Here is a 27,264-nt window from a genome sequence, read left to right on the forward strand (position 1 = left end):
AGTAGCACACAAAAAACAAAAATACAAACTAATGTAATCCAACTCACACAAATGTCTCTTGTGAGCCTGTTATTTAAATCAATCTTTCAAAACAAAAGTTACCTATTTGAATCAGTCTGAAATGGCATATATACAGCCCTCTGCTGATGCTGTATCATTTACAGCAACATAATGATCATTTCTATTTGTATACAAAATGGACATTCTAACTGAAAGGCAAGCAAATAAATCATAATTTGAAAATCAAATTAGAATCAAATATAAACCAGATCCTGTGAATCAGCAGATCTGTTTTTATACAGTGCGTGGATTCTTTCTTAGATTGTGGCAGCAACATTCTTGTGCCCCAAAAAAAACACACACCTGAGTTTGGTTTTATTACAAGTGTATTTCCCCAAACTCCTGGAAAACATAACTCTGCTCTTCCAGTCACGACCCTGTATACATGCCATATCTATTATTCATGTATTCTAACCTGTCCTCATCAAATTATTCCTGTCCCCTCAATGTCATATCAAATTTACTGCGATTACAAAGCAAACAATTCAAGATGACATTTCGACCTAAAAATACGCCTGCGAATGCTGCCGTGCGTTATCAAAACCAGCGATAAAGTTACAATGCATAACAAGTGGTGGAGCCACAACTAACTTTTAATGATAGCTCTTTGAAGCCATTTCCTAGCGGAGAACAGGAAGTTAAGAAAGACTCAAGTGAGAGTGACATGGAAAGTAGGACCCAAGTGCTAGTCTTTTGTCTCCACTTGATCAAATGGCAGCTGAGCGGAAAGGCGCAGAGCCCCCTTCTCCAAACGCACGTACCTGGCTCAGTGGCGTCTGCCACACGTTTGCCTGCCTCGATGCAGGTATCAAAGACCAGCTCGCCTCTCCCACAGATGTCGGAGTGCCAGCCGCACGGTGGCTTTCATAGCACAACAACAAGGGGAAAATGTGGCGGGGGAAGAGTCGGGACTCTGAGCTCCTTCAGGGATTTCCTTATCGGGGGCAAAGCAATCCCCTCTGGACCTCATCCGCATAGGCTTGATTATTCAAGGCATTACAAAGGAATGAAAATAACTCAACTCAAAGCCACTGTCGTTTTTTTTTACCTCTTATTTATTATCATTTCACTGCGAGAGAGTGTGCCCAACACCCTGCTAAAGTTTAAGAAAATGCAACCACAGAGAACAAATACAGACCAGACAATTTAAAAGATACAAAAAGGAAACAACTTGAACTTGAGTTCGAAGAGGATTAAGAGTTCTTCTTGGGCCTTCCTCGGCTTTTCTTCACCGCTGGCTCAGAGGAGGCCTGAGCTTCTTTCCTCGCTGGCCGCTTTGCAGGAGTCGCCGCCTTTTTAGCTCCATTCACGTCTAAACAGGTTACATGTTCATTTTAAAATGTTTACCACACCCATTGTTACAAAATTTGATGAAGATTGCAAAAGGGTAAAGCTAGAGATTACTCTAATGTCCATTAACATGGCTTACCCCTTTTCTGTGGAGCTCGTCTCTTCTTTGCAGGGGCGTCTTCGGTTTCATCAGCAGACTGGCCTTTTTCCTCCGCTTTCTTTCGCTTGGGAGTCTTGCCATCAAAAAAAAAACACGAACATGGGAATGGAAAAGATGGAAGAGCAGTGGTCAATTCACTTGCCTACAGCAACCTTGGAGGAAGTTCAAATCAAATATTAAGAAGGGACCCTTTGCTCTATATATACACATGAAAACTGTTGCAGCGCCTTCAGCGTTGTGAACTCTTGAGAAAATGTGATTATGATTCAACTATCCAGTAAATCCGGAAAGAACAAATAAAATAATTTGAATGTCAAACGCAATACATGTATATACCATTCAAAAATGTATGGTCAGTTAATAATAAATGTTTATTGAGCACAAAATCAGCATATTAGAATGATTTCTGAAAGATCATGTGACTGACTCTATTCAACTGTCCCATCACAGGAATACATTAAACATTAAAATATATTAAAACAGAAAATGTATTTAAAGATGTAAAAATATTTCCCAATTTTACTGTATTTTTATCAAATAAATGCAGCCAAGGTGAGCATAAGAGACTTCTTTCAAAAACTTACCGAACCCAAATTTTGAATTCAATATTGAGAATTTTCCTCAGAACTTCAAACAATAAACTTACTATGAGTTAATCTATTTTAACAATTTCATCAATCAAAAATCCTTGTTTTTTTTCTCCTCAAATGAAAACTCTAGCATAGAAGCTCAAGTCCTCAATTCAGGGAAATCGTGCAAACCGAACCAGGGGTTATGAAGAAGATGCACTTAACGACAGCAATCAAATTCTCCCTTTTCTTCACTCAGACTGCATAATGAATGCTCGCCCCTCTCTCGGACTTGAACTATCATCCTTACTAGCCCCCCCCACACCCCCTCACATTTCCCTTCCATTTTGCCAATTGCTGCCTCATGATTACCATCCAGACCCTGCTGAGCTGAACAGATTGGCTCGATAATTACATACAATAACTGCAGTGGGCAGGTAACCCTCAGCTGGCATGGGCCAGCTCCCTGGTGGCACCTTCCATATGCAAACTGCATTGTGGGAAGTGAGGAGAGTCCGTCCCCTCCCGTTGTAAGTGCGGCTCGCTGATTGCCGGCCCGCACCGACTCCAAGGTTACCGTGTCAGCAAATTTGTGATACATTAGCAGGGAATAAACACAGGCACTCAGGACCTGTCTGTGGGAGGAAGAGGAGGGGCCACTGGGATAAACACCCGGGCGCTGGAGAGAACCTGAGATGCAGACGGCTTTGTTGCCAAGAGCTCTTTGTGCCGGACCCCATGAATGAAGCCACAGTCTTATCATTTTCACAAAGTATATGCCATCAAGGGCATCTTTGTGGGCTCGGACAGTTTGTTTTACACAAAATACACGTGACGGCTGCAGAATTCACTTCTAAAGATCATATCGCTTGAAATAAAGATAAAACGATTCAGTGATTAACAAGTATTCAGAGATGAGGTATTCAGAGTGAGCTCTCATACCAGCTGACACCTTGAGGGTGTTGACTGCAATATAGGATAGGAAACTAAGGTCAAATTACATTCTCCCATTTGAAATGCAGAGATAAATACTAAAAATTAAGATATTAAACTAACCATTCATTAAAATATTAACATCATGACACCGAGTTAAAATGAGGTGAGCAAAGAGCATGTTTGTGTGTCGGCTGAAAAATCCAAATAAGCTCAAGAAACGTTTGTTAAAAGCATTGCACGTTAATCGTATTTGAAAATCAATGCGCTCGACCACGTTTCCTACTAACCTGTGCAATTAGTCTTGGATCGTGTGTGGGCATTTTCAAATTTGAATCTGCTTTCAAAAGGTAAACAAATTATAGGATGTTGAATTGGCTTGTTTTTAAACACCAGGCTTCAAAAAGGGACTGTCAGAGCATTTTCAATGTGCCGGGAATGATGGAGTGCCACAGAGGTCGCTTTTTTGATGTTCTACTGAAGGTGGTTCTCACCTTGACAGAGGGCGGGCCCGAGCCGTTAGTAGACACGGTGAAGTCCAGCTTTTTGTCATCGGTCACCCCGATGGTCTTCAGGCCTTGCTGCAAAATACCTCGCAATTTTGCATAATCTGGCTTGTCTGTGTATCCGAGAACCTTGACCTCTTGCATGAACTTCCCCATTTCCTCTGGAAATGTAAAAAAAAAAAACATTAAGCACAACATTTAAATCTTAATGCTGATGGATTTATTCATTCAGACATAGCAATACAGCTGCACAATGTTAAAGACACTTCTGGGTCAATAAACAAACGAAGAGCAATTATGTGTGATTAAGCACAAGTTACTTGGACCTCTGTCTCAAAGGAACACGCAGAAGTCCGACGTTGATAAGTTACAAGTGCACGTATGTTTGTGCATTTAGCATAGACAGAACAGTCCCTGTAGGGCAGCGTCTTCACAGCAGACGCTCACACTTTAACCTTCAGGCTAAGTTTAGAGGAGAGGGGCTGACATTTGTCACTTTGTTCCTTATACTTCTCCGCTCACAAACTGTTGTTTACTGTCGGCTGCTAAAATAGTCACACCAAACAGAATTAGTCGTGATGGCCGTGCTAACAGTGCCGCCTCCCATCACCTCGGTGTTGTGATGCGCCGTGTACGCACAAGACAACAGCCTGAGGAGGGATCTCGCCGTCTGCCGCGCGGCTGTCACACGGCTTAAGAACTGCCATCACATCAGCGACTGAGCAAAGGGAGCCAATGACATCTTTGATTTTTAAATGACACAAAGAAAGAACGCCCTAAAGTTCTGCAAAAGTAAAGACTGCCACATACTGACTGCAAAACTAGGCAATGCAGAGGTCGAGAACGGAGAAGGGTGAAAAACAAGTTTGTTTAAAAACTGCATCTTTTATTTATGTCACTGCTTTGTGGTCGAGCGGGGTAGCTGATACAATAGTTATGTGCACTTTTTTTAGTTAGATTTACAAAACATTTCACTAAAATATTTGTCAACAGAAAATTTGCGTATAAAAAGTGGAAAGTGATCACACATTTAAAGTTAGTGTGAGAAGTTGCGAGAATTAGCACTATATATGATAGATTAGCACTAATTAAGGCTAAATCAGAAGGTCGACACTCATTATCACGAGAAGAGGCCCTCGTGCTCTTGTTTGCGCATCAGAGCTCGAAAAGTGCATCTATCCAATTACCGCTTGGCAGACAAACAAAAAGTACTACTGCAGAATTCACAGGTGCTTCTGCGGTCGCGACCCAGTTAAAAAATAAATATGCTTAAATACCATTTAGTTGCGAGAAACTGCTTAAAGGGGATGTCTAATGCTATTTCATGCATTCTGACTTATTTACACTGTTAAAGAGTTGGATTCTCATTCTTAACATGGCCAAAGATAAAAAAAAAAAAAAAAAGTATTTCTGTGCCAAAAACACTCCTTCAGGGTTCGTACAAGTTTCTGAAAGTTTTTTTTCCGAGTATGGCCCTGTATGACGTCATAAAGTGTGGAATTTCTTGTATGGGTACTTCTCCCAGAAGAGTGAGTGCACTCATCAACCAAAGCGAGAGCAAGAGCACGCTCACCAATGTTCTTCATTCGGGTTACAGAAGCCGTCGGCAGCAATGTCATTTTGTTTTTAGACCACAAAATCAGTGTGTTTTGGTTGAGAGGGAAAGATAATCTTGTTCAGCTTCCCAAAGAACCCAGTAGGGGAACAGTGGATGCAGTTAGTTTCTCCAGCGCAGCAACAAAGTTGTGCAAGTGTGCTTGTTTGTTCTCTGCATTTCAGCGAGAAATGTTAAACAAGGCCCAGTTCGATGCTGGAATTGCAGATCGTTTGAAAATGAAAGATGGAGCGGTTCCAGAGCTAAAAAATCCCGGTCATGAATCGAAATTGCAGGCACTAAGTAACGTCAAATGTCTGTGTTTTGTTGGAAATCGGCACGTAAGTGCATATAACGTAAACAAGACGAACATATAGAGAATCAAACGTTATCCAGGGAGGGATAATGCGATTATGTATTGTGTGTGTCTCTTTAGCTCCGCCCACGGCACGCCTCCAGGAGCTCGACTGTTTTCGGAAAGAACCAGTACAGCGTATCTCTCTTTTATAAATCTGAAGGATGCAATACTACTCTAAAGGTATTCAAGATTAACATGAGATTGGCAGAAACTGTGTGTGTTATGTGCCATTTAAGGTCCAATACTATTAACCTACTTTAATACAAACTACATAATAGATTTTAAAACCAAAGTGCATTCATCTTTTTAAATAAATATTAAATATAAGTTTCTCCTATGAACTTAATGCTGTTTTTTTTTTCTCACCTGGTTTATTTTCTGAAGTAAAACAGCTTTTCAAGAACTCATCAATATTGTCTCTACACCTGAGGAGAAGAATATGTAAAAATGGATCATACAACATCTTGAAAATGTATCTATTATAATTCATTAAATCTAACCCATTATTATTTGTATCCAGAAATTTAAAACAATTAAAGAATACATGAATTAGTCATATATGCATGAACATGCATTTTTTCATGAAAGTTAATATTCATTGGCCAATGGCAAAAAATAAGGTTGAGAAAAAAGTACATCTTGGTTGAGAAAAAAGTACATCTTGGTTGAGAAAAAAGTAAAATCCAAAATGCTACAAGTGAGGTTAAAGATACTCACCTGAGCTTGGAGTCTTTGACATACAATGGGTCCTGAAGTTTGTCCTCCCATGGCAGACGGCCACAAAGCCACTGGATCATGCAGTAGCCCATGATTTCCAGGTCTGCTCTTCTTGAAGGGGCTGAAATGTAATGTTTTCCCCCACACCATTTTTAAGGGGTTAACCACTTTTGTAGTATTTTATGCAAAGTATCAAAACATTAAAAGAACAATTTTCTTTGAATTGCCTTTATAATTTTTTCATAACAAGTTTTACAAAAACTTAGGTGATGATGTCCTGCAGGGGTAAAACATTTCTAGTTGACAGGCCATAGAGATTCGCCTAGTCTAAACTTAAAAGTGACGATAGACCTGATTGTTCCAATTTCTTACCGACTCCTTTGTGCGCATCAATACTAGTGAACTCAATGGTCCCGTCATGACACCTCTTTGGGTCTTCTTTGTATTCCTTTGGCACTCCTTCAGGAGAGTATCTGTAGGCCAATCCATAATCCACTAAATATACCTGGGTTAAACAAATAAAAAAAGTCAGAATCAAATTCTTCCTGTGCAACAAAAATGTAAAATCACAGCTAAAAGAATTACAGAAAATAAAAAAAAAAGACTTGTAAATGAAATAAGGTTACTACAAATAAATCACATATGCAGCTGCAAATAGACTGATTGCCAATTAGCAGTGTCACATATAAAAGAGGTCTGACAATTAGCACTTTGATAGCAGCGTTTTCAAAGCAACAGGAAGCAGCTAACAGGGTTCCAAAGATACTAAAACAGTCAGTGCACAAATTGCAGGTGCACCTATTACCCATTTTGCACAAAAAAGTGCCAAATGATTTGATGTGTCCAGGTAAAGTGTCTCAAAAATAACTGTATACACCAATTTGCAACAGTAAAGATTAACAGCTCACCCACAGTGACAAACATCAATTACTTTTAAGAAAAACTACTTAAACTATAACTTTATGTCATGCAGTGTATAGCTGCATGACAAACGCACAGAATATTATCAAGAACAAAAGAGTCCTCTCTAGGCATCTGAAAATGTATATTGTCGGATGAGTCACCTTTTACCCTGCGTTTTACATCTGGACATGTTTATGTTTGTTTAGAGATCAAAATGTCTTCAACCCACACTTGCCAACTGTTAAACAGTTTGTAGGATGGTCATCTATCTCAAAGGAGTCATTATTCTTCTACAAATCTGTAGAAATGGTTGTACAAAAATAACAACATTTTACTAGACCAGGTGAATGCTACGAGGTTAACACAAAACACATTAAAGAGCAGCTTGATTTATAGGATAGAGCTGTACGATTAATACGTAGTAACCATATTCACATTATACTATGTGGCGTACGCTGATTTTAATCGCAATAAACAGGCATGTAAACACCTTAATCACATTATTACCGCTCTGACCAAAGCACGCATGTGCACGGATTTACACGAATGCCATGTGTTGTTCACACAACTTCACGAATGAACTCCATGACATTAGTCTGAATTTTTCTCTTCACCAAATCACTAAACTCTGTCAACACAACTTGCAGTGTATGCAAACCCAGCATTGCGATGTTCATCAGAGCGCTGAATAATAATATCCAGTAGTACGTCCATATAAATGTATTGTGAATTTGACGTAAGTAGATTTAAATAATGGCCAGTAATATGCATGCTGTATGCCTATCTGAGTGTGGTATAACCATACTTCTTAGCAGATAATCAGAATAATGAAAATTGCATGTAAACTGGAGTAAAGAGTTCTGCTCGTGTCTTACTGCGATTGACCTTGATTATTAGAAATAATCACATTATTGGTGCACATGTAAACAGTTACTGATGTCTACGGTAGCGATCAAAACGGTTCGTTAAATTGTTAGTCGCCACCTGGTGGCAACAAGTGACTGTTAAAAAATGTATTTGTCATTGAATCATTCATTCAAGAGACTTGTTTCATTACTGGATTAATCTACGTTTTTATAACAAGTGAAGTATTTATAATTCAGTCATTGAATAATTTATTCAAACTCTTTTTTGTTTTATTCAGATAAATTAAATGTTTTAAATAGACTGCAGCAATTAACATTTTGTCAGAATCTCTAGTACATTATTGTTCTATCATCTAGTACAAGATTGTTATTCTCAATTTAACCCGAATCATGCAGCTCTATACTAGGAAGAGTCTAACCTAAAGATCTGATCTGCATTTGATCGATTTTTTCAGGATGTTCTGGACACAGAGTTCTGTTTTTGCACCATCATCCATCCTTCACTTATAAAGTGCATGCATAACAAATTTGCGAAATAACATTTATTTGAAAAAGAAAGAAAAAAGCTGCAAATAACTACACGTTTACCATGTGTGAAAGACACTCAAATCCATTCAAGTGGTTACTGATTGATCACCTTACTAAAATGTATGTTAACATTACTTTCAGATGTTAATTTAGTAAACACTAGGCTAACTTGTGATTTTACTTTGTAAAAGATTTGTCAGACTGATTTTAACTGTAACTAGTTTGAGTCTTTTGGAATCATTTGTTATGAGAACCAGTTCATAAGAGTAGTTTACATTCAGTTCAGAATTAATTTTTACAATTAGTTTTAAAAACTAGTCTCATGTTCCTATCATACATTAACACTTGAAATCATTCCTATATCTGATTGAAATGAAAATATAACTAGGCATCCGTATTATTTAGTTTACAACCGGTGCATTTCAGTGTCTGAGTACTTAACACACACATTAATAAAACACAGAAATACATGTATTCAGAAGCAAAGAAAAGACCCAAGTAATTTAAAAAAAAATGATGCTCAGACTCACCAAGTACGCAGCGACTAATCCCAAGAGGCCGAGTTTTAAATTGTGACTTTAAAAATAGCATCTTAATAATACACCACTGATACATTATTAATCTTCAAATTAAATATTTGCCCCTGCCCAGCCCCCCCAACCTTATTTGCTAGAGACAGCTTCAATACTGTCTCTAATCTCTCCAGTTTATGAGCCGCATTAAAGGCTTAAATTGTTTTGCTTTTTTCCCACCCAAATCTCATTAACAGATGGAAAAAAAAATAAGACAAGTAGTTTCTTACATTGCAAATCACTGGTACTCCAATTAAAAGAAGTAGGAGCTCTGTATAGTCCTGCAGTTTACACACCCTGTCTATGTCTCTACAGTTAGAGCTGTACAGCCATGGCAACAGAGATCTGTTAAACATGTGGAAGGCTTGAAACAAACCTGATTGGGGTTGGTGTAGGACAGAAGAAGGTTGGAGGCTTTGATGTCTGCATGCACATATTCATGGTCATGGATGTACTCCAGAATGTCAAGCTAGAGATGAAAGATTTGTTAGAATATGAGATTTTATAATAATACTGGAATATAAGATTTTCTCTCACTGCATGCAATGCCACAAACAGTCATGTTGAAGATTTCTGTGCATCTTCAAAAGGGTTTTAACAAAGTTTAATAATTATAAAAATGAATTGTGCTTATTGACAAATGTTGAATAATTATTAGTAAATTATTCGATAGAAGAGTGGCCTCACTCACTGCTCATTTTATTTTAGTAACCCCACCTATTATTGGACATTTTGGTTGTGAAATAAATTAATCATGAGTGACATATGTGAAGGGTATTTCAATGACATGAAATATTTGCTTTGTCAAAATGTCAATATGAAGTGCAATGTCATACCTGTCAGCGAAACAAACAAAATATAACTTGATGCACCATTAAACTTTCAGCATAGTTTACTTATTCTGATAGAAGTACACTTGGAAGAAACCTACAAGTCTGAGACCCAGTTGAAGAACCAGTTTCCTTGGAAATTTCTTATCATTTCCCTCAAATTTCTTCTGTAGATCTGTTCCAAATCGATCCATGACCATAAATCTGTACCTGTCATAAAGATTCATGTGAAATCATGCATTTAAGAAATGTATAACTTCCTAAACATTTTATTCATAAGAAAAAAACTCACATATTGTTCATTATGTAATACTTTTGAAAATTACCTTTTGCCACCTTTCTCATGAAACCCAGAGCCCCAATATTTTGGAACTCCCAAATACTCAATTTTCCTTGACTTCATCCAAGTCCCAACTGAATCAAAATATAAAAAAAACATTCCATCACAAACATGATTCTCAACACATAAACTGTTCCACTTCCCAGTGAAAAGAAGAAACACTACAGTGAGACATCAGTCCTAAAACTGAACTAAGACGATCACACAATCAGTTAAATGCAATCACATGATCAATTCATAAAGGCAAATTATTCAAAACTTATTCTTTAAATTTGTTGGTGCTCAAAGTAATATAAGAGTATTCCCCTGGGACCAAACTGTGAGTGTGCCGCAAGGTAATCTGCGGGTGGGACAAATATTTACCAACATTACAATATTCCAATGAATAAAACATGAGCATCCCTTAGTAATATACCAGTTAATTGTCAAGGGAGACTGACATTTGGATTGTTATTAAATAAAGCGCAATACTGTGGCCTTGGGGCAGCCATAAGAGCCACCAAAAGCAGAGAGTTGTGGTTTGTCTGTCTCCATAAGGCCCTCAATGGTGAGCTCAGAACTTTCTTTAATTAAAAGAGTTGCTCTTCGACTTTGTTTCAGCCTGGCTCATCATGCATATGAGAGTGTGTTTGCAGTCACAAGGGCATACTTAGATCAGGTTTGGCAGCTCGCATGTAGAACTTCAGTTCAGAGAAGAGAGGGCCATTGTCACTTGGCTCCTGCAAGACAGTAAAAATAAGCACCAAAAATAAATGACATTTAGAAAAGAAAAAAGAAGGGGAAAAAAACGTGAACCCTCATACATTAAAAAAAAAAAAAAAAACCTGTAGAGGGAAAGTGTACTTCCATTGTCACATATCCATGTCATGCCATTTTAACAAAGCACAAATTTGATTTGGAATGCTTGTCAAATATAAACATTTGTACATTTTCCTCAAGAAAATGTGATTGGTACATGCTCATGCAAAAGTTGTTAGGAAGCTAGGTGGTTGCTTCTTTATGATATTACAGTCTTCTTCGACATAAGTCTATGGAATTATTTTGTTTTCTTTAATAATAAATGTAATGACTGTCGATAATTGCATTTTTAGTTAATTGTTTATTTTCTATTGTATTCAATTTTTTTTCTTATAGTTAAGGCCACAGAAATTCTTCTATTGATAAATAACTAATAAATACATAAAATTGTGACCACCAAAACATCACAGGCATTCAAACTCTGGACATGTACCTGCCGTCCGCAACAACAAAAAGATACACACTGTCCCTTACCACTTTAATGACATAAGGTGCATCAGTGCCAACAGATCCTGAGGAGTCTTCATTAGCTAAAATGATATATGACAAATTTACATTTGAACAACTGATAAATAAATCCAAAAAGCATTAGAACTTTCTACTTTAAAAAAAAAAAAAATCTTACCGAGATACAGCAGGCCAAAACCTCCCTGCCCAACAGCAGATCCAAGCTTCCATTTTTTCTTTGCGTTATCTGTCAGGACTTCTCCAGGTGGGAATTCTTCAGCCAGTTTCCTCTTGGGTGGAGCTCTCGCTTTTTTCACCCCACCTGCCTTGGACTTGGGTGGCATTTTTCTTAAATGTATCAAAGAAGAGAAACCCAAGCATCATTACAACTGAATTTGGGACCACTAGGGTTTAGGACTGGGCGGTATTATGGAGTTTGTATTATATATCAATATATTTTTTATAAATGATATAGGATGAGATGAGGCAATACAGTTTATATATACAGTAGTCTGATATTACGAGCGGATCTGAAAAAGAGTGGAGGACACTGAGTGAGCTGCTGTGGAGAAAGTGCATAATCCAATTTGTCCTAAACATGAGACATGCTTTATATTATATTTAGGGCTTCAAATAACTCATAAGACATAGTTAACGGGTATATTTTAAAGTGGCTTGCTCTGACAGATACTTGTGCTGTTTAATGCATTTGACATTAGGTGTCTGTCTTAGTGCATAACTTACATTTCACAGGTATATTTAAATTTCCATCTGTAAATATTACCATTTTTGCTGTCAGGAGTGGACGATCCCTATGCAAGCGAGTCTCTGCTAAATTTCACAGACTTCAGTGAACAAGCGCCATCTTGCACATTGCATCAGCCTACATGGTTACAATCACTATATTCATTTTCACAGCCTTTAATACGAGGACAACATTGGGCAGGATGTGAACATTGGGCATTACATTACATATATATTGTGAATAGTTTAACTGGAAATTTTACTTAAATTCTGAATGTCTAAATAAATTTTTATTATAAAATGTTTTGTGAAATTATTATTATTTTTATTTACAAACCTGGAAATCACAGAAAATTCACTGTCAAATATTTGCTTACATTTGGTTAGTGGCCAACTAATAATAATAATATATATATATAATTTTTTTTTTTTTTTTTTTTCAAAACAGTAGTAATAAAAATTAATAAATTAAAAAACAGGGTAGAATGAAAAGATTTTCAAAGATTGTTAATGTGGTTTTAGACATTTGGACATCAACATAAAAATTGGGCCTGACCATCAGATGTAGTCTCTTCGTATGATTATAATATTATGGACATAACTTTAGCTACATTGAACATGTGCTTTCAGAGATACAGGCCTACTAATAGTTACACTAACGTTACATGTAAAAACAAGACTAGGGTGTGACTGACATGAAGGTGGGTGTTTCTGTCATAATTATTGACATATACACTTTGATATATTGAATAGCCAGACTTTCAAAATGAGAGATGTATTCGTATAAGCACTACAATTAATGACAAGGTCAGTGATGATGACATTTGTGTTAGGGATACCAGTTTCAATTTGCAGTCCTGCCAATGATGCTGTTTGTTTCACTTTTATACTTAAAAGAAAAACAGACATTAATAGCTTTTCATGGCTTTATTTTGTTTAGGAATGATACAAGTATTTAAGAGTGATAAACATGCGGTTAATGTCATTTAATATTATCAATGAAAGTGACGCTGAGTTATTTATATTGTATTTGGGGGGAAACTGCGACTCAACAATTTCAACTCGATATGCTAGCAGAGTTAGCTGCCTTATTCCGGCTTTGTATCACAACAGAGCCGATAATTTTTACTCATAATCCGCTGGTAAACATATATGGACACTTTATCGAAGCAGGTCGAGAGTATTCTACTAACCTTTCCGCGCGTGAGTGGCAGGTTGTAACAGCTCTTCCTCTCCAAAGTTCCCGCAAAACAGCTCTTCAGAGTGAAGCTCAGCGAACGCGATTGGTTAGAAAGAGGGCTGCGTGGTTCCTGGTTTTGCAATGCCTTATGGGATATGTATTTTATAACACTTACAGTCAAATTACGATGTTTTGTTATCATAATAAATAGGGCAATTTGAAAATAAATAAATGCTGCAACATTTGTTCTATTTTGCAGAACATTTCAAGATTAGTAAATGTATTGCAGTGTTTCTTTACCGATTTGATATTGATATTGAACAGCATGATATTGTAATTGGTTATGTTTTTGGAGGGCGGTGGAACTCCAAAATCTGTAATATGAACATAAATAAATATGAATTTAACAGAAATTATTTATCATAATGTTTTAAAAACTAACATTACTGGTGGGTAGAGAAAACACAACATTTTGTCAAATTAATACAAAATGTATATTTGAAGGCATTTACAATTTTAGTCCAATTTGTGTAGTGTAAACTTTGAGTTTGTCATACTCTCTCATACTGCTACACATTTAATCTAAAGTATTTACAACAGTAAGTAACCCTCAAAAAAATATATTAGGCTCTGTTTCCCCCTGTGCATATTTGATGTTGACTTATATAGTTCTACTAGCGTTGAGAGGCACATAATTCATGAATAATTGAGTATGTAATGTGGTATCCTGTAACTGTTTTGTACAAGTGCTATGCTGCGAGTTTAGGTTTTCTTTTGCGTAGTGACTATTAGGCCACAGAATAACGAAACAAGAATTGACAGAAGCAGATTTTGGAGGACATTTAATGGTTTGGTTTCTGCAGCAATAAGGGAAACATGATGTGTCCAGAGATGTTATCTTATATGATGGATTTTATAGTTCAGAGGACTGACGTCTGAGCTAATAGGATGTCTGACATAGAAGTACATGACATCAGAGCTACATATTGATGGAAATTTTGGTTAGTCAACTTTGTGGGACATCGCTCAATCCAGAAGAATGACAGGGCACTCAGAGGAAGAGATAACATCTCTGTCCGTGAAGGAGGGCAGAGAAAAACGTGTATCATTTCCCCCAGATGAGGAGATGGTGTCTGACTTTGTGGAGAGCAGGGTTCGACTTCAAGAGGGTGAGATGGCATTGATGTTATGCTGACGGCCTCTTCAGATCATTGTGCTTGTCTTTGTTCATGTAACATCATACATTTGACACAAAAGCAACATAAATTGTTATAATATGGTTGGAGTTTTTTTTATGTTTTGAAAAGAATCTCTTTTGCTCACCAAGGCTAAAAATATATTAAAATGTTCAATATATTATAGGTAAAATTGAATTTAATCCTGTGATGGCAAAGCTGAAATTTCAACGCCTTCAGTGTCACATGATCCTATTCTTGTGCAGCTTTTAGTGAAAACGTGATATAATTTTTTTTTTTTTGCAGGATTCTTTGATGAATAGAATGTTCAAAAAAGTATTTACAAGGTCACTTTTTATCAATTTACTGTCACAATTGATCAAACATTTTTTTTTTTTTTAAATATATACATTTGTTTTGAAAAAATCCTACTTGTGTATAGGCTTCTTATCTTGAGTCATAAGGTAAATAAAAAGAAAAGAAATGAATGTACAAGAAAAAAAATATTTTAATGCATGACTTTTAATTCCTATATCTCATGGAGCTAATAAAAATTTTTAGGATTAAAAATGGAATATTCTTGATGTGGCTCTAATTCGTTTGTTCTGTTTTAGCTGACAGTCTCAGTCTGACAGATATAATTCTGGCCTACAAGCAGAGCTGTGAAAAGCACCAGGTGAAACCAAACACAAAGGCTCTTGATCAATTAAAGGTACAGTGGAATAATGTGCATTAAAACACACGGCACTTCTCACGCTTTGATTCCCTGCTAATATTAGGTTATTTGTGCAGAAGATTTGGTTTGAAATAGCTATGTGTAATGAACATTATTTGGTGAAAATAACTTTGAAATGAAAGAAAGAAAGAGGATGAAAAGAAAAATAAACACATTTTAATCCCTCTTAGGGAGCAGGTTAATTAGCCAGCCACGTTTTATTGAGATAAAAAAGCAAGACAATAACAAACAGGTAAATGAAAGGAAATGAGAAGCACACGCACAAACACACACACACACACACACACACACACACACACACACACACACACACACACACACACACACACACACACACACACACACACACACACACAAACACACACACACACACACACACACACACACACACACACACACACACACACACACACACACACACACACACACACACACACACACACACACGCACGCACGCACGCACACGCACACACACAAACAAACACACACGCACAAGCATGCATGCATAATTCAAGCTCCGCACTTATTTTACATTGACCAGCAACGTTAAGAGCATCAGTTTTCTCTTCTGCATAAATTTACGATTAGATCAAGGAGAATTATTTGTGGAAAATGAGGGACTTAGCAGTGCTTACATTAAACACACTCTCGGCATTATCTGCACGCCGCTAATGAACCCCACTGCATTTGAAAGGAATGTAGGTGGTCCCCCTAAAAGGGTGAAATATGTATGCTTAAGCAGAAGCTAAAAGGAAGGATATTTAGTTGAGAACTGCGTGTGAATTTCTAATAAGAGAATGCTAAATGAAATTTGCTGCTTAAAGAGCATATTTATCAAATTAGGTGCTTTTTTTTTTCCCAGGCAGGGTCGTCCCAAGAGGATGGCTGCTGAAATCTATTTAAAGCTGTTATTGTACCCGTGGGCTTTCTCTATTCTTTGATTTTTTTATTTATAAAGTGGGTAAAACAGTATTGCTTTTGGTTACGTCTTCATAGAAGGGGTAAACAAACAAAAGGCCTGTGTGAAGGACCCCAGGCCCCCTTAGTTCAACACCAGCTTAAATACTTAATACTTTTTTCACCCTCACCCTCATATATACCCCGCTTTCTTTGTTTAGCGTCGTAAGCTAGTGTCTTGAAGTTTCTCACTCGAAGTTTTCCGTGTCCACTCCGTCTCCGAACACACAGAAACTTCTTGATATGAGTTACTATCCCAGGGGCTTGTAAATGAGTAACGTTTGTTGAAGTGTCACCGCCACTGAAGTGCAAATCCTGTCGGAGGTGGTGGCAATTGTAGTAACAGAAAATAACAAAGAGAAAAGACTTACAGAAGCGCCCCATACAGTATGAGTGCTCGCCTCAGAAGCCGAGGAAGCATCATCAAACGATTCAGCATTTCACATCTCCCTGCAGGATAAGGCGGTAGATTTTGTGAGAAGTTTGTATTTCAGACTGAACCGTCCTCCCATTAGAGCGAATGCAGCGCTGCAGAGCTCCCCAAAAACATCCTTGCTCCCAGCCTAACTCTGTCGAGCTGCTTAGCTCTGAGCGTTGAACATTCATCAGAAAGCCACAGAGTGTCTGAAGTGAAATAACTGCCCCCCCCCCCCCCCAATACAGAGTCGAATTTCACATCTCTCACATCTAAACACCGTAGAGTATAAATAACTTTCACACTTTTAATCTTTAATGTCCATTGCACTCTCTAGACTGAGGATTCGCAATGATTTCTTTCTTTACCGCATGAAATGGGCATGTTTATTTCCTTCCCAGTTGTGTGAAGATGCAACGCTGCAGTCACCGTCCATGTAGCCAATCATGTTGTTTTTTAGGCTAGTTATTTATCATTTTCCATGACAAGCACCAAATTGTTCTATTAAATGTGTTTTTTTTCTTCCCGGCACTGCTGCTGATGAAGAGCCAGGGAGACAGCGTAACAATTTTTAAAATAAAAAAATTGTGTACATTTTAATTTTGTTAATGATAAATTAAGTTATTAATTTGGTCTATGCTCTTTCTAGACACTGCAGGTTTAATTGCTAATTGTTAACTGGGAATGAATATATTTGCATATTAATTAGATCCCAATTTACATTTTTAATTTGCTGCCTTCAAAGGGTGTGAGATAAAAGGTCGTGTTATTTTAAATAATTTATCCTTTATTGCAGAAAAGATGCTGAAAGGAAAATGTGCGGCTGATTTGAATCCCTGAGAGCTTTTACTGTATAAAATGTTTCGAACTAATTTTTTCAACTAATTAAATGAAGAAAAAAAAGGAGAAATATATGCTCTCAAACAGTTGCTAATACAAAGCCACCCAGACTGCCGAGCGCTGGAGTGGGTCTCCTGGAGTCTGAGTGAAGAATTGGAAATGCACTTGAGATGCCGTCTGTGGAAGTCAAGTTTATAAGCTGTGTCCCGTTCTGCCTGGAGGAAGCAGAGCTCTTTTTATCACTTCATTTTGTCCTCTCCCTCCTGACACATCAATGCATTTTGTACTTTGTCATTTCATTTTCCTCAATACACAGCACAGAAGCTTGCTTAGCAGCAATGGGCTTCAGAAGTTTCCACATTTATTAAGATGGAAAACATCAAACAAAGAAAGAGAGGTACAAATCCGTGGCCTTAAGTCATCCTTGTTGAGACTTTTCTTTCCGAATAACATGAAACCGGGAGAGTGTTCGTTCGCACGTTGTGATGCTTAATTTGTTTTGCTCTAAACGCAAAATCCCATATGACGTCCTGTTCGTGTTTACAGCAGGTTGACTGAGGGACTTCATCAGTCCGTTGCCTGATAGATGCTAACTGCCATCTGCTAGCTACAGTCTAGCGGCTAGATTGCCAGATTGAGCTAAAATGATCTGCGCTGTGACGTACTTGAAATTTACATAAACTGTACGATGTCACTTTCAAATGTTGATGATTACATTTTGTTTGAGGTATTAAGGCGTGTCTGTATAGCTAAGCTTCACAAAATACTTTAGCATTAGCTCATAGCCTATCACACAATAACAATTGGGACCTGCCCCCCCCCCCCCCCCCCCCCCACACATAGGCCTAGGAAAAGTCCCTACATGTAATTTCTATCCTATAGAGACCATTGCAATAAATATTTTGACACTTTTATGTTTTAAATGTCCTTTCTAAATTTGGCGTTTGGTCAATGCAGTCAGGTTGAGACAGTTTTGTTATATAATAAATTATATATATACTTTTTTATTAATCCATTTTATTTAGATGATACTGTACGAATCATATTTTCCAAGTTATACCCAAACATTTTACAGCATACACGCATTCATTATTCTTGCTTTCAATTTTGAAATATTCAATAGGCAAATATTGAAACCCTGAAAATCTTTTCTGAGTACAGAAATCTCTTGATTTTGATCTGTGTGTCTCTTTTTCATGCAGCAAATTACTTGTGTTACCGACAGAGCCAGGTGTTTTGACCTGTCAGGTAAGTTCAATAATTCACTATTTATTATTTTGCTATCCCTCTTGAACAGCCTTATTGTTTTTTTAAAGCTATAAACACCACCAGAAAAATCCCCCCAGTGCTATCATTTCACCTGATATTTTCATCCCTTCATCCGTCCAGGTATTCCAGCTTTATTCTTCTTTCCATCAGCACGTATTTGGAATCACTAGTCTGACCCACTGTAAACGCTCTACCGCGCGATCCTAAAACAAACAGAGAATCTTTCAAATTCATAGACACAACTCTGGGAGGAGGCGCACACCAACCGTGACAACATAATGGAAGGTTCAAACATGCATTTTAGCAATCAGATGTTTTGTTTATCTTTTCTTCAGTTGTAAAACTCAGGTAATTTGCCCTTTTGTGCTGCACTAAAATGTGGAATCACGTAGCAGCCTATAAGTCTATTTGTTTTGGGAATCTATGGAAATTATGGGGCCATTAGAATATGTAGCCATAGCTGCTTTTGTTCTTTCAGAATTGTAAACACAATGAATCAGTAAAACACGGGCCCAAAAACCCTTCACTTTTGGAACTGAGACAAAACAAGATAGCATAAATGAGCATCCTGACAAAGTGCCATTGTCTCAAACCAATGACGTAATTTTGAGGCGGGACTATCGCAAAGTCCGAATAATAGTGTGTGCCCCAAACCCATGCCATGGGTTGACCCTAAATAATATGTAAAAGTATTTCAGAAATGAAATGCTGACTGACTGAGCTAAATTAAGCTTCCTCTAATAAAAAGTAAATAAATAATAATAAAAAATTGTTCAACCAAATCTGATGAGAAAACGTATCTATATTAATGAGGTAGTGATTTCGTAAGAATTCGTACAATGGGATTTGTACGGAAACATACAGTACGATAAAACCCCCCCCCCCAAAAAAAACTAGGGAATAACCGTCAGTGGGGCGTAGCCTACACAGATTGACAAAATGAAACAAATGAAATTGTACAAATTCATTCGAATTAGCCAATAATTCAGCAAAATGTAAAATAGTTACGAGTTTCGTGAGTTTCAGCGGTCTGAAATATAGAATTGTCATGGACGGCGGTGATTATTAGGAAATATTTTTCCGCTGAATGCCACGATTGACTAAACAGAAATAGTATTTCAGAAAGCTCATTGTCATATTGACAACCTAAACAAAATGTATGTTCCGTATTTACAGTATGTGCATTTTAAACTATTTTGTATGTGTGTTTTAAGTTGCTTAGCTGTAAAGATAGCCTATTCCCATTATCCCTGAAGTGTGGTTTAAGTGAACAGCAACTGTACTTTTTAGCTACCACACTTTGATAAGATCAGAACTTTGACGCGCCTGTTAATTGAAATGTACATGCCGACGCTGAAGGGCATTAGTTTGGGATTAAAATGCGCTGTCCCTTTGATGACTGAAACAGCGGTTATTGATACCAGTAGACGTGAGCTTGATGTGCGGGTCAGCATGTTCTGGCTTCCTGCGCCCTAGTCGCACACTGATGGCATCTAACTCTAAGTCTCAGTGTCATTATCTGCACATGGCAGAGGGGATTAGAAAAATGGGATTTCTGATCCCCCCTTCCTATGGTACAGTTAAGTGATTATTGTTAAAAAAAATTACAAATGATTATGCTAATGATGAATAAATTATTATCTCCCCAACATGCAGCTCTGAGCGATCTGGCTTCTCCCCGACCAGGAAGATAAGAGTTTATGAGGGGAAGGGGGCCTTTGCAACGCGTGTCTAATATAGACGGACTGCTGTGGCCATCAAAGTATTTCTCAGGGCTTTGTTTAAAAGTCATCTGTTCCTGCATAATCAGAAGCTCTTTGATTGTCTCCTCCACTGAAGGGAGGGGATCAGACGTGATCGTGTTATGTGTGTTAGTGTCTAATATGCCTCACTATTTGGAGGGGCAGATATCTTAGATGTATGTTAGTTTATCCAGTGCTGTACGAAATTTGTCACAGCAAATGCGCTTGACACTTTGTCCAGGCCAGGGTGATACCACTTTTTACATATGTGTAAAAAGTGGTATCTCCATTCTGATTGCTTTTCCAGGTGAGCGGTTAGATTATTGCTCCTGCGAATCTCTTGAAGAGATCCTGAAATCAGTGCAATTTGATTTTATCAGTCTGCAGGGGGCCGAGCTGGAGGAAAATGTAAGTATATGAACCTTTGCTTTTAACTCCTTTGTCTGCCATTGGCGTAAATTTAAGGCTTTCCGTGTTTACACTGTTATATGGTAGGGGGCGCTATACATCTTCCGAAAGAGAATCTTCTGATCAAAACACAGGTGAAAAAGAAGCAGAAACATATGTAAAATAACATGATCATCAATATTAAACAGCACGACCCAGGAGTGTGGTTGGACTGTGAAGCTTGGATGTTGATTGACTCGATATAGCCTACTCCATCTATGTTTTGATCATCGTTCTGAATCCGATGATTCCGATCTGGATGTAGTCTTTGATAAAAACGCGATTTTCTCAGCTTTTACCCATATGCAAGTTTTGCTAAAATGGAATGCAGGAGCTATAATAAATTTAAGCAGAGGGTCTGGTCTGGTCATAGCTACAACAAAGTATTCTGGGGGTCATGACACTTTGGTAAAAAAAATGCTGATATGTGGAAACTTTTTTTCAAAAACGCTGGCGAGAAAGAGGCTTTTTTTCCACACTTGGTTCAATTGTTGAGTCACTAGTCAATTTCAATTTTTCAAAAAAGTTTTCTGTCACGTGAAACACCTTTAAATAAATAAATAAATAAATATTTTATAAATAAATACATTTTAAATATATTTTGTAAAACATATATCTACAATTTATCGTTGAAAGAAATAACTTAATTTGATAATGATAATGATAGTCTTTTTTTGGAAGGATTAGGAAAGAGCCAGGCTCGTCCTCGTCATTTGTTGTTGTGAGTGACTCGTCGAGCATTTTGCGCGCAGGAAGACGTGTTTTCGTACCATCAGAGCCCGTCTACTACCATTCTTTCGCGCTAGGCTAGACGATCATTTGCTCTCCTTACATTAAATTAGGATTTCACACTATATGGTAAAATATGACTTTTGACGTGGCGCTTTGCGCTTTTTTTTAACCAGTGGTCGCGATCAAGTGATGATGTGGCCTGCAGAATTCGCGCCAAACTCTGACGCCAGATTATTGTCAGTCCGCCCCAAAAACGTTGTCCAAAATATTCATTTTTAATGTCAGGATTATTTTTACTTGTTGATATTAATGTATTTTATCTCATTAAGGGAGCATCATCTTTGCTGGATATGTTGTTGTACTACGAATCAGCTACGCACCTCAACGTGTCCTCAAACTCAGGCATGGGATTCTCAGGTTGGCTTTCACTGTCACACCTCCTCCGACGGGTAAGATTTACTGCACATCTAATCCTACTGCCCAATGGGTCGTGAAATATGTAATTCAGTTATAATATGTTATGCTAAAACGTTTTAACATTTTATTAGTAGGCTAGGCTACACTACAATGTAAAAAATATTATTTAATGAATTAAATAATTCCGTGCAAGTGAACGATTCTTACATTTAAAAGAGTCTTATTTGTTCATAAACAAAATAAACGGAACAATTTAAATACAACAATTTGCATTTCTAACTCCTTTTTAAAAATATATATTTTTAAACATTCAATTTATTTAATCTTAAAATTATGGCAGATAATAATTTATGGCAACTTGACATTTTTAATTGACATTTTATCTAAAAAGTTATTAATTAAATAAATAAAGACGCTATGTAAACGTTGCCTTAATTTTCTTAAAGTTCAGAAACACACCTTGTGTTTTAAAAGTGTCATTAAGTGTGAACCAATACCTCACAGTGGTATTCAGATTGAATTGGAAGCAATGAATTGCATGCATCAAAGATGAAAATGTTCCACTGCTGAATAAAGCCTCATTCACACTTTGATTTTAATGGACATCATTATAGTCCTCATAAAACTCCTGACAATATGTGTTCATTTAGCAACAGCTCTAGATGAAAGACAGCATCACCTTACGGTGATGAGGACTTCAATGGTAAAAACCAAAGGCACGCTCTCAGGCAGTATTATATGAGATCAATCAAAATCTCCCAAGAAAAGGAAAGAAGAAAAAAAAAAAATCTGGACACTTTTGAAGTGGTGGACTACAGGATGAAACTCCGGAATGGCCTGCAGATCTTTGGGAACCTCCCGTCAGAATTGTTTTCCGGTTTTGACGTTTCTGCTTCTGTAGACAGGGTGGTTTTTGATGAGAGAGGGTGAGACAGAGAGGCCAGTCCGCAGCGAGGGCAAAACCAGGCCTCTAAGTCTCTCTATCTCTCTCTCTCTGATGGTTTGCTGTCTGGTCTCTTCAGAGTGGATGCCTGTGGAGGCTGGATGCTTGCAACATGCCTATGGTGGACTACGCCGCACAGGCCTTGTCAAAAGCCCTTCTCACCAGCAGGCTGACAGTGCTACACCTTGAAAACACCTGCCTGAGCGGCAAACCTCTCTTCACACTTGGTATGCCCAGCACACACCGTCCAATTGAAGTGTATGCGAGCTACAATGAAAGAAAGTTTGGGTGCTTGCTGCCTGAGAATAGGACCCTGTGCTGTGAAATGCAAATTATGCTAACAGGTGCATTGTGGGTTATGGGGTTAACTACATAATTTGACTCTTTATGTGTTTGCTCTCAACTAAAGTTGGCATGGAAGTTGCAATAGTATTTTCTTGATATTAACATCTGCCAATTACACTTAATGGGACTCATTCGCGCAGATTTTGTGCTCACACCCAAAGTGCGAGCACATAAATCTCAGTACTAAATTGAGTTCTTTTTAACTGCTTATTACACTTAAACAGTCAAATACACACAAAATAATGTCAAAATGCCAGTCTTGGCGAGTATTCATGTAAACCCAGTCAGTTATGGTTTAAGTGAATGTAAACGGTTGGGAAAGAAAACGCATGTGTAACAGTATAATGGATCCGTGCGTCAGGTCTTAAAGTGACAGCAGCCTAATATACCTGCTGCTAAATTATGAGATAATATTAAAAATATCTAACTGGCAGTTTTTCCCCATGGTATCAATGTCAAAATCGTGGCCAGTGAAAATGCTGAGTGGCTAGTAACCTTGGAAACCACTAGCCACAGTGGCTGGTGTGCAAAAAAAGTTTTGTCAAGCCCTGATTGAGGATAAATCATGAACAACTAGCAAACTGCATCAGTGCTAATATAAACTCATATTAGGGACGGCCTTTTTGTGACATTTGGCTTGGTTTTGGTCTAGCGAGTGCTGTGCAAAATTTCCCACTGCATAAGTACATTTACTCCAGGGTAGGCAGAGTTTTGAGTATCACGACAGCTCAACATACTGTCCCAAATCTTCAACGCTGTTCTTAAAGGTCCCATGACATGGGGTTATTATATTATTTTATAATGTGTCCTGGGTTGCCCTTATAATGTTAGTATGTTTTTTAGATAGAAAATAGTCATAATTTAGAAACAAAAGGCATTTTTCCTAGCCCAGTTTTAGCCTCTGATTTGAACGCTCTGTTTGAAGGGGCGTGTCTGTGTGAGACTTCAGTGTAACCGGCCACTGCTGTGATTGGCTGACATGCTTGCATATGAAATAGCTACTTATTACATGTGAAACTCTCTCGAATACTTTTACTACAGTTATTATACGTTTTTACTATTACAGCTATTGAGATTAACAAATCGTCAGAAGTATTTAAAGTATTTAGATCTATTCCCATCACATAAAATGTTGCCGTGATGAGCATTGTGCAAGCAGATGACAGTCTGTTGTTGATCGCGAGAGTGAAGATCTTATCATTGCAACGCAGTTTCTGCACTCTATCTGCTTTCACCAATGCAAACACGATGATGTAAATACAGTAAGAGCTTCATGTGCAGTGTAACGTGCGTTATTGATTTCATAACGAGTTTGGCAAGTGTCCAGATAAACTCGATCGCGCTGTGTCCATGAGAAAATGAGCTAGGAAGTAGGAACGCGTGCGCGCGATTCCTACAAAGATTGTTCTTTGATCGCTTTCTGTATATAATTTATTCACAATTTAAATACGATTATTTTCATCCTACTAAAAGAAACGATGTGAAGTTGATATTTTAGTTACTGGCTTGACTTACTGAGGCATAAACAGCAGTATTGAACGATTTGAGAGAAAGATTACCTGTCTGAACTTGAACAATTACACATCAGAAATTGTTGCTCGGCTCGATCGATTTATTTTCAGATTTATTTTGATCGATTTATTTTCGATCGATTTATTTTCGTCGAGGCCAGCTCTGTAGTGATCCAAGTTGAGGAAACAGTCGTCGGTGAAATGTGTGCCGCAGAGCAAAACTTTGGGGAGTTGTGTCGGCGCATTTCCGGAGGAAATGAAATTAATCCACTGGTTCTGGGGCTTGGATGAAGGCACTAAAAAAAAGGCTTCGGTGTTCATTTGTACATCCAATTATTGAGCAAGTATTATGCTTCGCTCGCTCAAAAGCCATGATATCTCCGTGGACAAACTAAAATCGCGCGCACGCGTTCCTACTTCCTAGTTCATTTTCTCATGGACGGGAAATATTCTCTGGGCGGTCAAAGCAAAGAAAGCGGAGGTAACATTTCCTCCGTATGACGTCATACGGAGGAGATTCAAGATCAGCCCGATTGAGCTTCCACTTTCTCAAAGGCAGAGAAAGATAGCAAAAGCTCGATTTACACCGATTGAAATTTCTAGAAACTTGGGGACCATATTCAGGCTAGGGGAACTCATATTAATGTTAAAAAAACTCAAAAAGTGAAAATTTTATGTCATGGGACCTTTAAAGTTTTTTTGTTTTTTTTGCAGAAAGTGCTAATTTCAGTCTACGAGTTGCTTTACCTGCTCTAGTGTGAATACAGCAATATGTCAGTACTAAAGTACAGATAGCATGTGTTTGAAATGAGCGTTCTCCATGAGCGGCCCTGGCCAGCAGGAACAGATGAAGCAGGACAAGGGGAGGAGTGGCAGATTTTGGCCCAGTGACCCTAACAGCTAGACTGGGCTTGGATTAGATGTCGTAATCTTCTTCCTGTCACTTTACACATTGCTGCACCGATCCGTTCAGGACACTTCGGCCAGCTCACTGTGAGATGGAGTCTTTCCCACGGCACTATAGAGCTTGTCTCCTAAAAAGGACACAGGACTACAGACACAGGTTTAACAGACATGTGGCGGCCCTTCAAGCCGGTGAAGGACACTGTCATTAGGACATGTATTATTAAAACATGTGGAAGCCTGTTTTCACCTCAGAAAAGTAAGGTAATTGGAAATGCATTTGTATTTGCGATCTCACAATTTGTTTGATCACAGTTGTGAATATCTCATATGTATAAATTTGGCTTTTCCCCTTATAATTTCCTTAATATTGTGACATTTTATTTTACAATGTGACTTACAGTAGGTCAAAATATCTTATTTTTTACTGATGAGGCAGAAACTGACTTCCATGAAAACTTACCCATAGGCCTATGCATTCTGTGACAAGCAATGGCGCTAAATAACAGAGCTAGATCAGTCAACATTGCAAGTGGTGTGTGACCGCGGTATAGTCTGCAAAAAAACACACAAAAAAAACACAAACGCCTGCAAGCCATGCATTCTGATTAAACTTGAATACATTCTATTAAAAATAGCACTTTCAAATAAGCTATTTTTGTAATGTACTTGCTTACAACTTGAATTCTGTGCAGTACGCTGTGTTTTCTGCATTTGCTTCGACATTGCTCAATCACCACGGCCAGAGCAAACAAATCATATTTACTCCCGTTCTGAATGAGAGTTTACAATCTGAATTGAATTTGAAGAGATAAAAAGACTACACAGCAAAATATTGCAACAAAACACATCTTTCTTGAGTTTTCCTCATGAATGGCATGCAGAAATATACTGTGTAGTTCAGTGTAGTCTGGTTCATGAACAAATTACTCTTAAGAACTGTATCTTTTTAATGAAAAATTCAAAAGTCCAATTGGAATCAGTCTGCAGATTTTTCCTGAGTACATTAGTTGTTCAAATTACATCTAGTTAAATATAACATTTTGATTGAGTTTTTTAAAATAAATATACAATAATATTCAACAATATAATATTTGAATGAAACGTTAAAACTTGCAAATACTTTTTTATATATATTTTTTTATTAAATATGATTGTTTTTATTGCAATTTTTTAATGAAATTGTTTTTTTCTTCAAAGTAAATTTAACATCTATTTATTCTGCATTTTACTCCAATTCTAGAAAGAAAAAGAGAAAAATCGTGGCTAAATTCATTCATCACGATGAATGGTCAATCCACTTGAAAATGGTTTTGTATTGTGGGATACAGTATTTAATGCAGTAGCCTATATAAGCATATTATATTTGGTCATCAAACTATGTATGCATAGAAACAGTTTGCTGTCACTGCTGTATCATCACGCTAATGTCTAAAT

At 37.5% G+C, this 27,264-nt stretch overlaps 2 protein-coding genes across 6 annotated transcripts in view; one reads left to right on the plus strand and one right to left on the minus strand.

Moving 5' to 3' along the window:
- Positions 1 to 1,089: 1,089 nt before the first annotated feature.
- vrk1 (VRK serine/threonine kinase 1) lies at positions 1,090 to 22,184 on the minus strand. 2 transcript variants are annotated; one of them, XM_079633521.1, is made up of 14 exons: positions 22,089 to 22,184; positions 18,879 to 18,990; positions 11,650 to 11,819; positions 11,499 to 11,554; positions 10,876 to 10,945; positions 10,213 to 10,300; positions 9,988 to 10,096; positions 9,433 to 9,525; positions 6,560 to 6,692; positions 6,188 to 6,308; positions 5,837 to 5,895; positions 3,507 to 3,679; positions 1,490 to 1,583; positions 1,106 to 1,372 (listed from the first exon to the last, which is right to left on the minus strand). In XM_079633521.1, exons 3-14 carry the CDS (start codon positions 11,813 to 11,815, stop codon positions 1,254 to 1,256), a joined length of 1,281 nt encoding a protein of 426 aa, XP_079489647.1. In that variant the 5' UTR covers positions 11,816 to 11,819; positions 18,879 to 18,990; positions 22,089 to 22,184; the 3' UTR covers positions 1,106 to 1,253. The 2 variants fall into 2 exon arrangements, with proteins under 2 accessions (XP_079489646.1, XP_079489647.1); XM_079633520.1 differs by lacking the exons at positions 18,879 to 18,990; positions 22,089 to 22,184 and adding an exon at positions 13,409 to 13,522 and having other exon boundaries at positions 1,090 to 1,372.
- The window catches only part of LOC307009645 (protein phosphatase 1 regulatory subunit 37), a 37,239-nt gene continuing 28,674 nt past the window's right edge, over positions 18,700 to 27,264 (plus strand). For 2 of the 4 annotated variants that reach the window (XM_079633522.1, XM_079633524.1), the window contains exons 1-3: positions 21,754 to 21,942; positions 22,038 to 22,157; positions 23,148 to 23,295. In XM_079633522.1, coding sequence (XP_079489648.1) covers positions 21,898 to 21,942; positions 22,038 to 22,157; positions 23,148 to 23,295 — 313 coding nt within the window. In that variant the 5' untranslated portion in view covers positions 21,754 to 21,897. Of the gene's footprint in view, positions 18,767 to 20,836; positions 20,938 to 21,677; positions 21,943 to 22,037; positions 22,158 to 23,147; positions 23,296 to 27,264 lie in introns of those variants that run through there. The other 2 variants (XM_079633525.1, XM_079633523.1) reach the window with 2 other exon arrangements.

This window comes from Phoxinus phoxinus (assembly GCF_949152265.1).
Source record: "Phoxinus phoxinus genome assembly, chromosome: 13".
NCBI classification, from domain to species: Eukaryota; Metazoa; Chordata; class Actinopteri; order Cypriniformes; family Leuciscidae; genus Phoxinus; species Phoxinus phoxinus.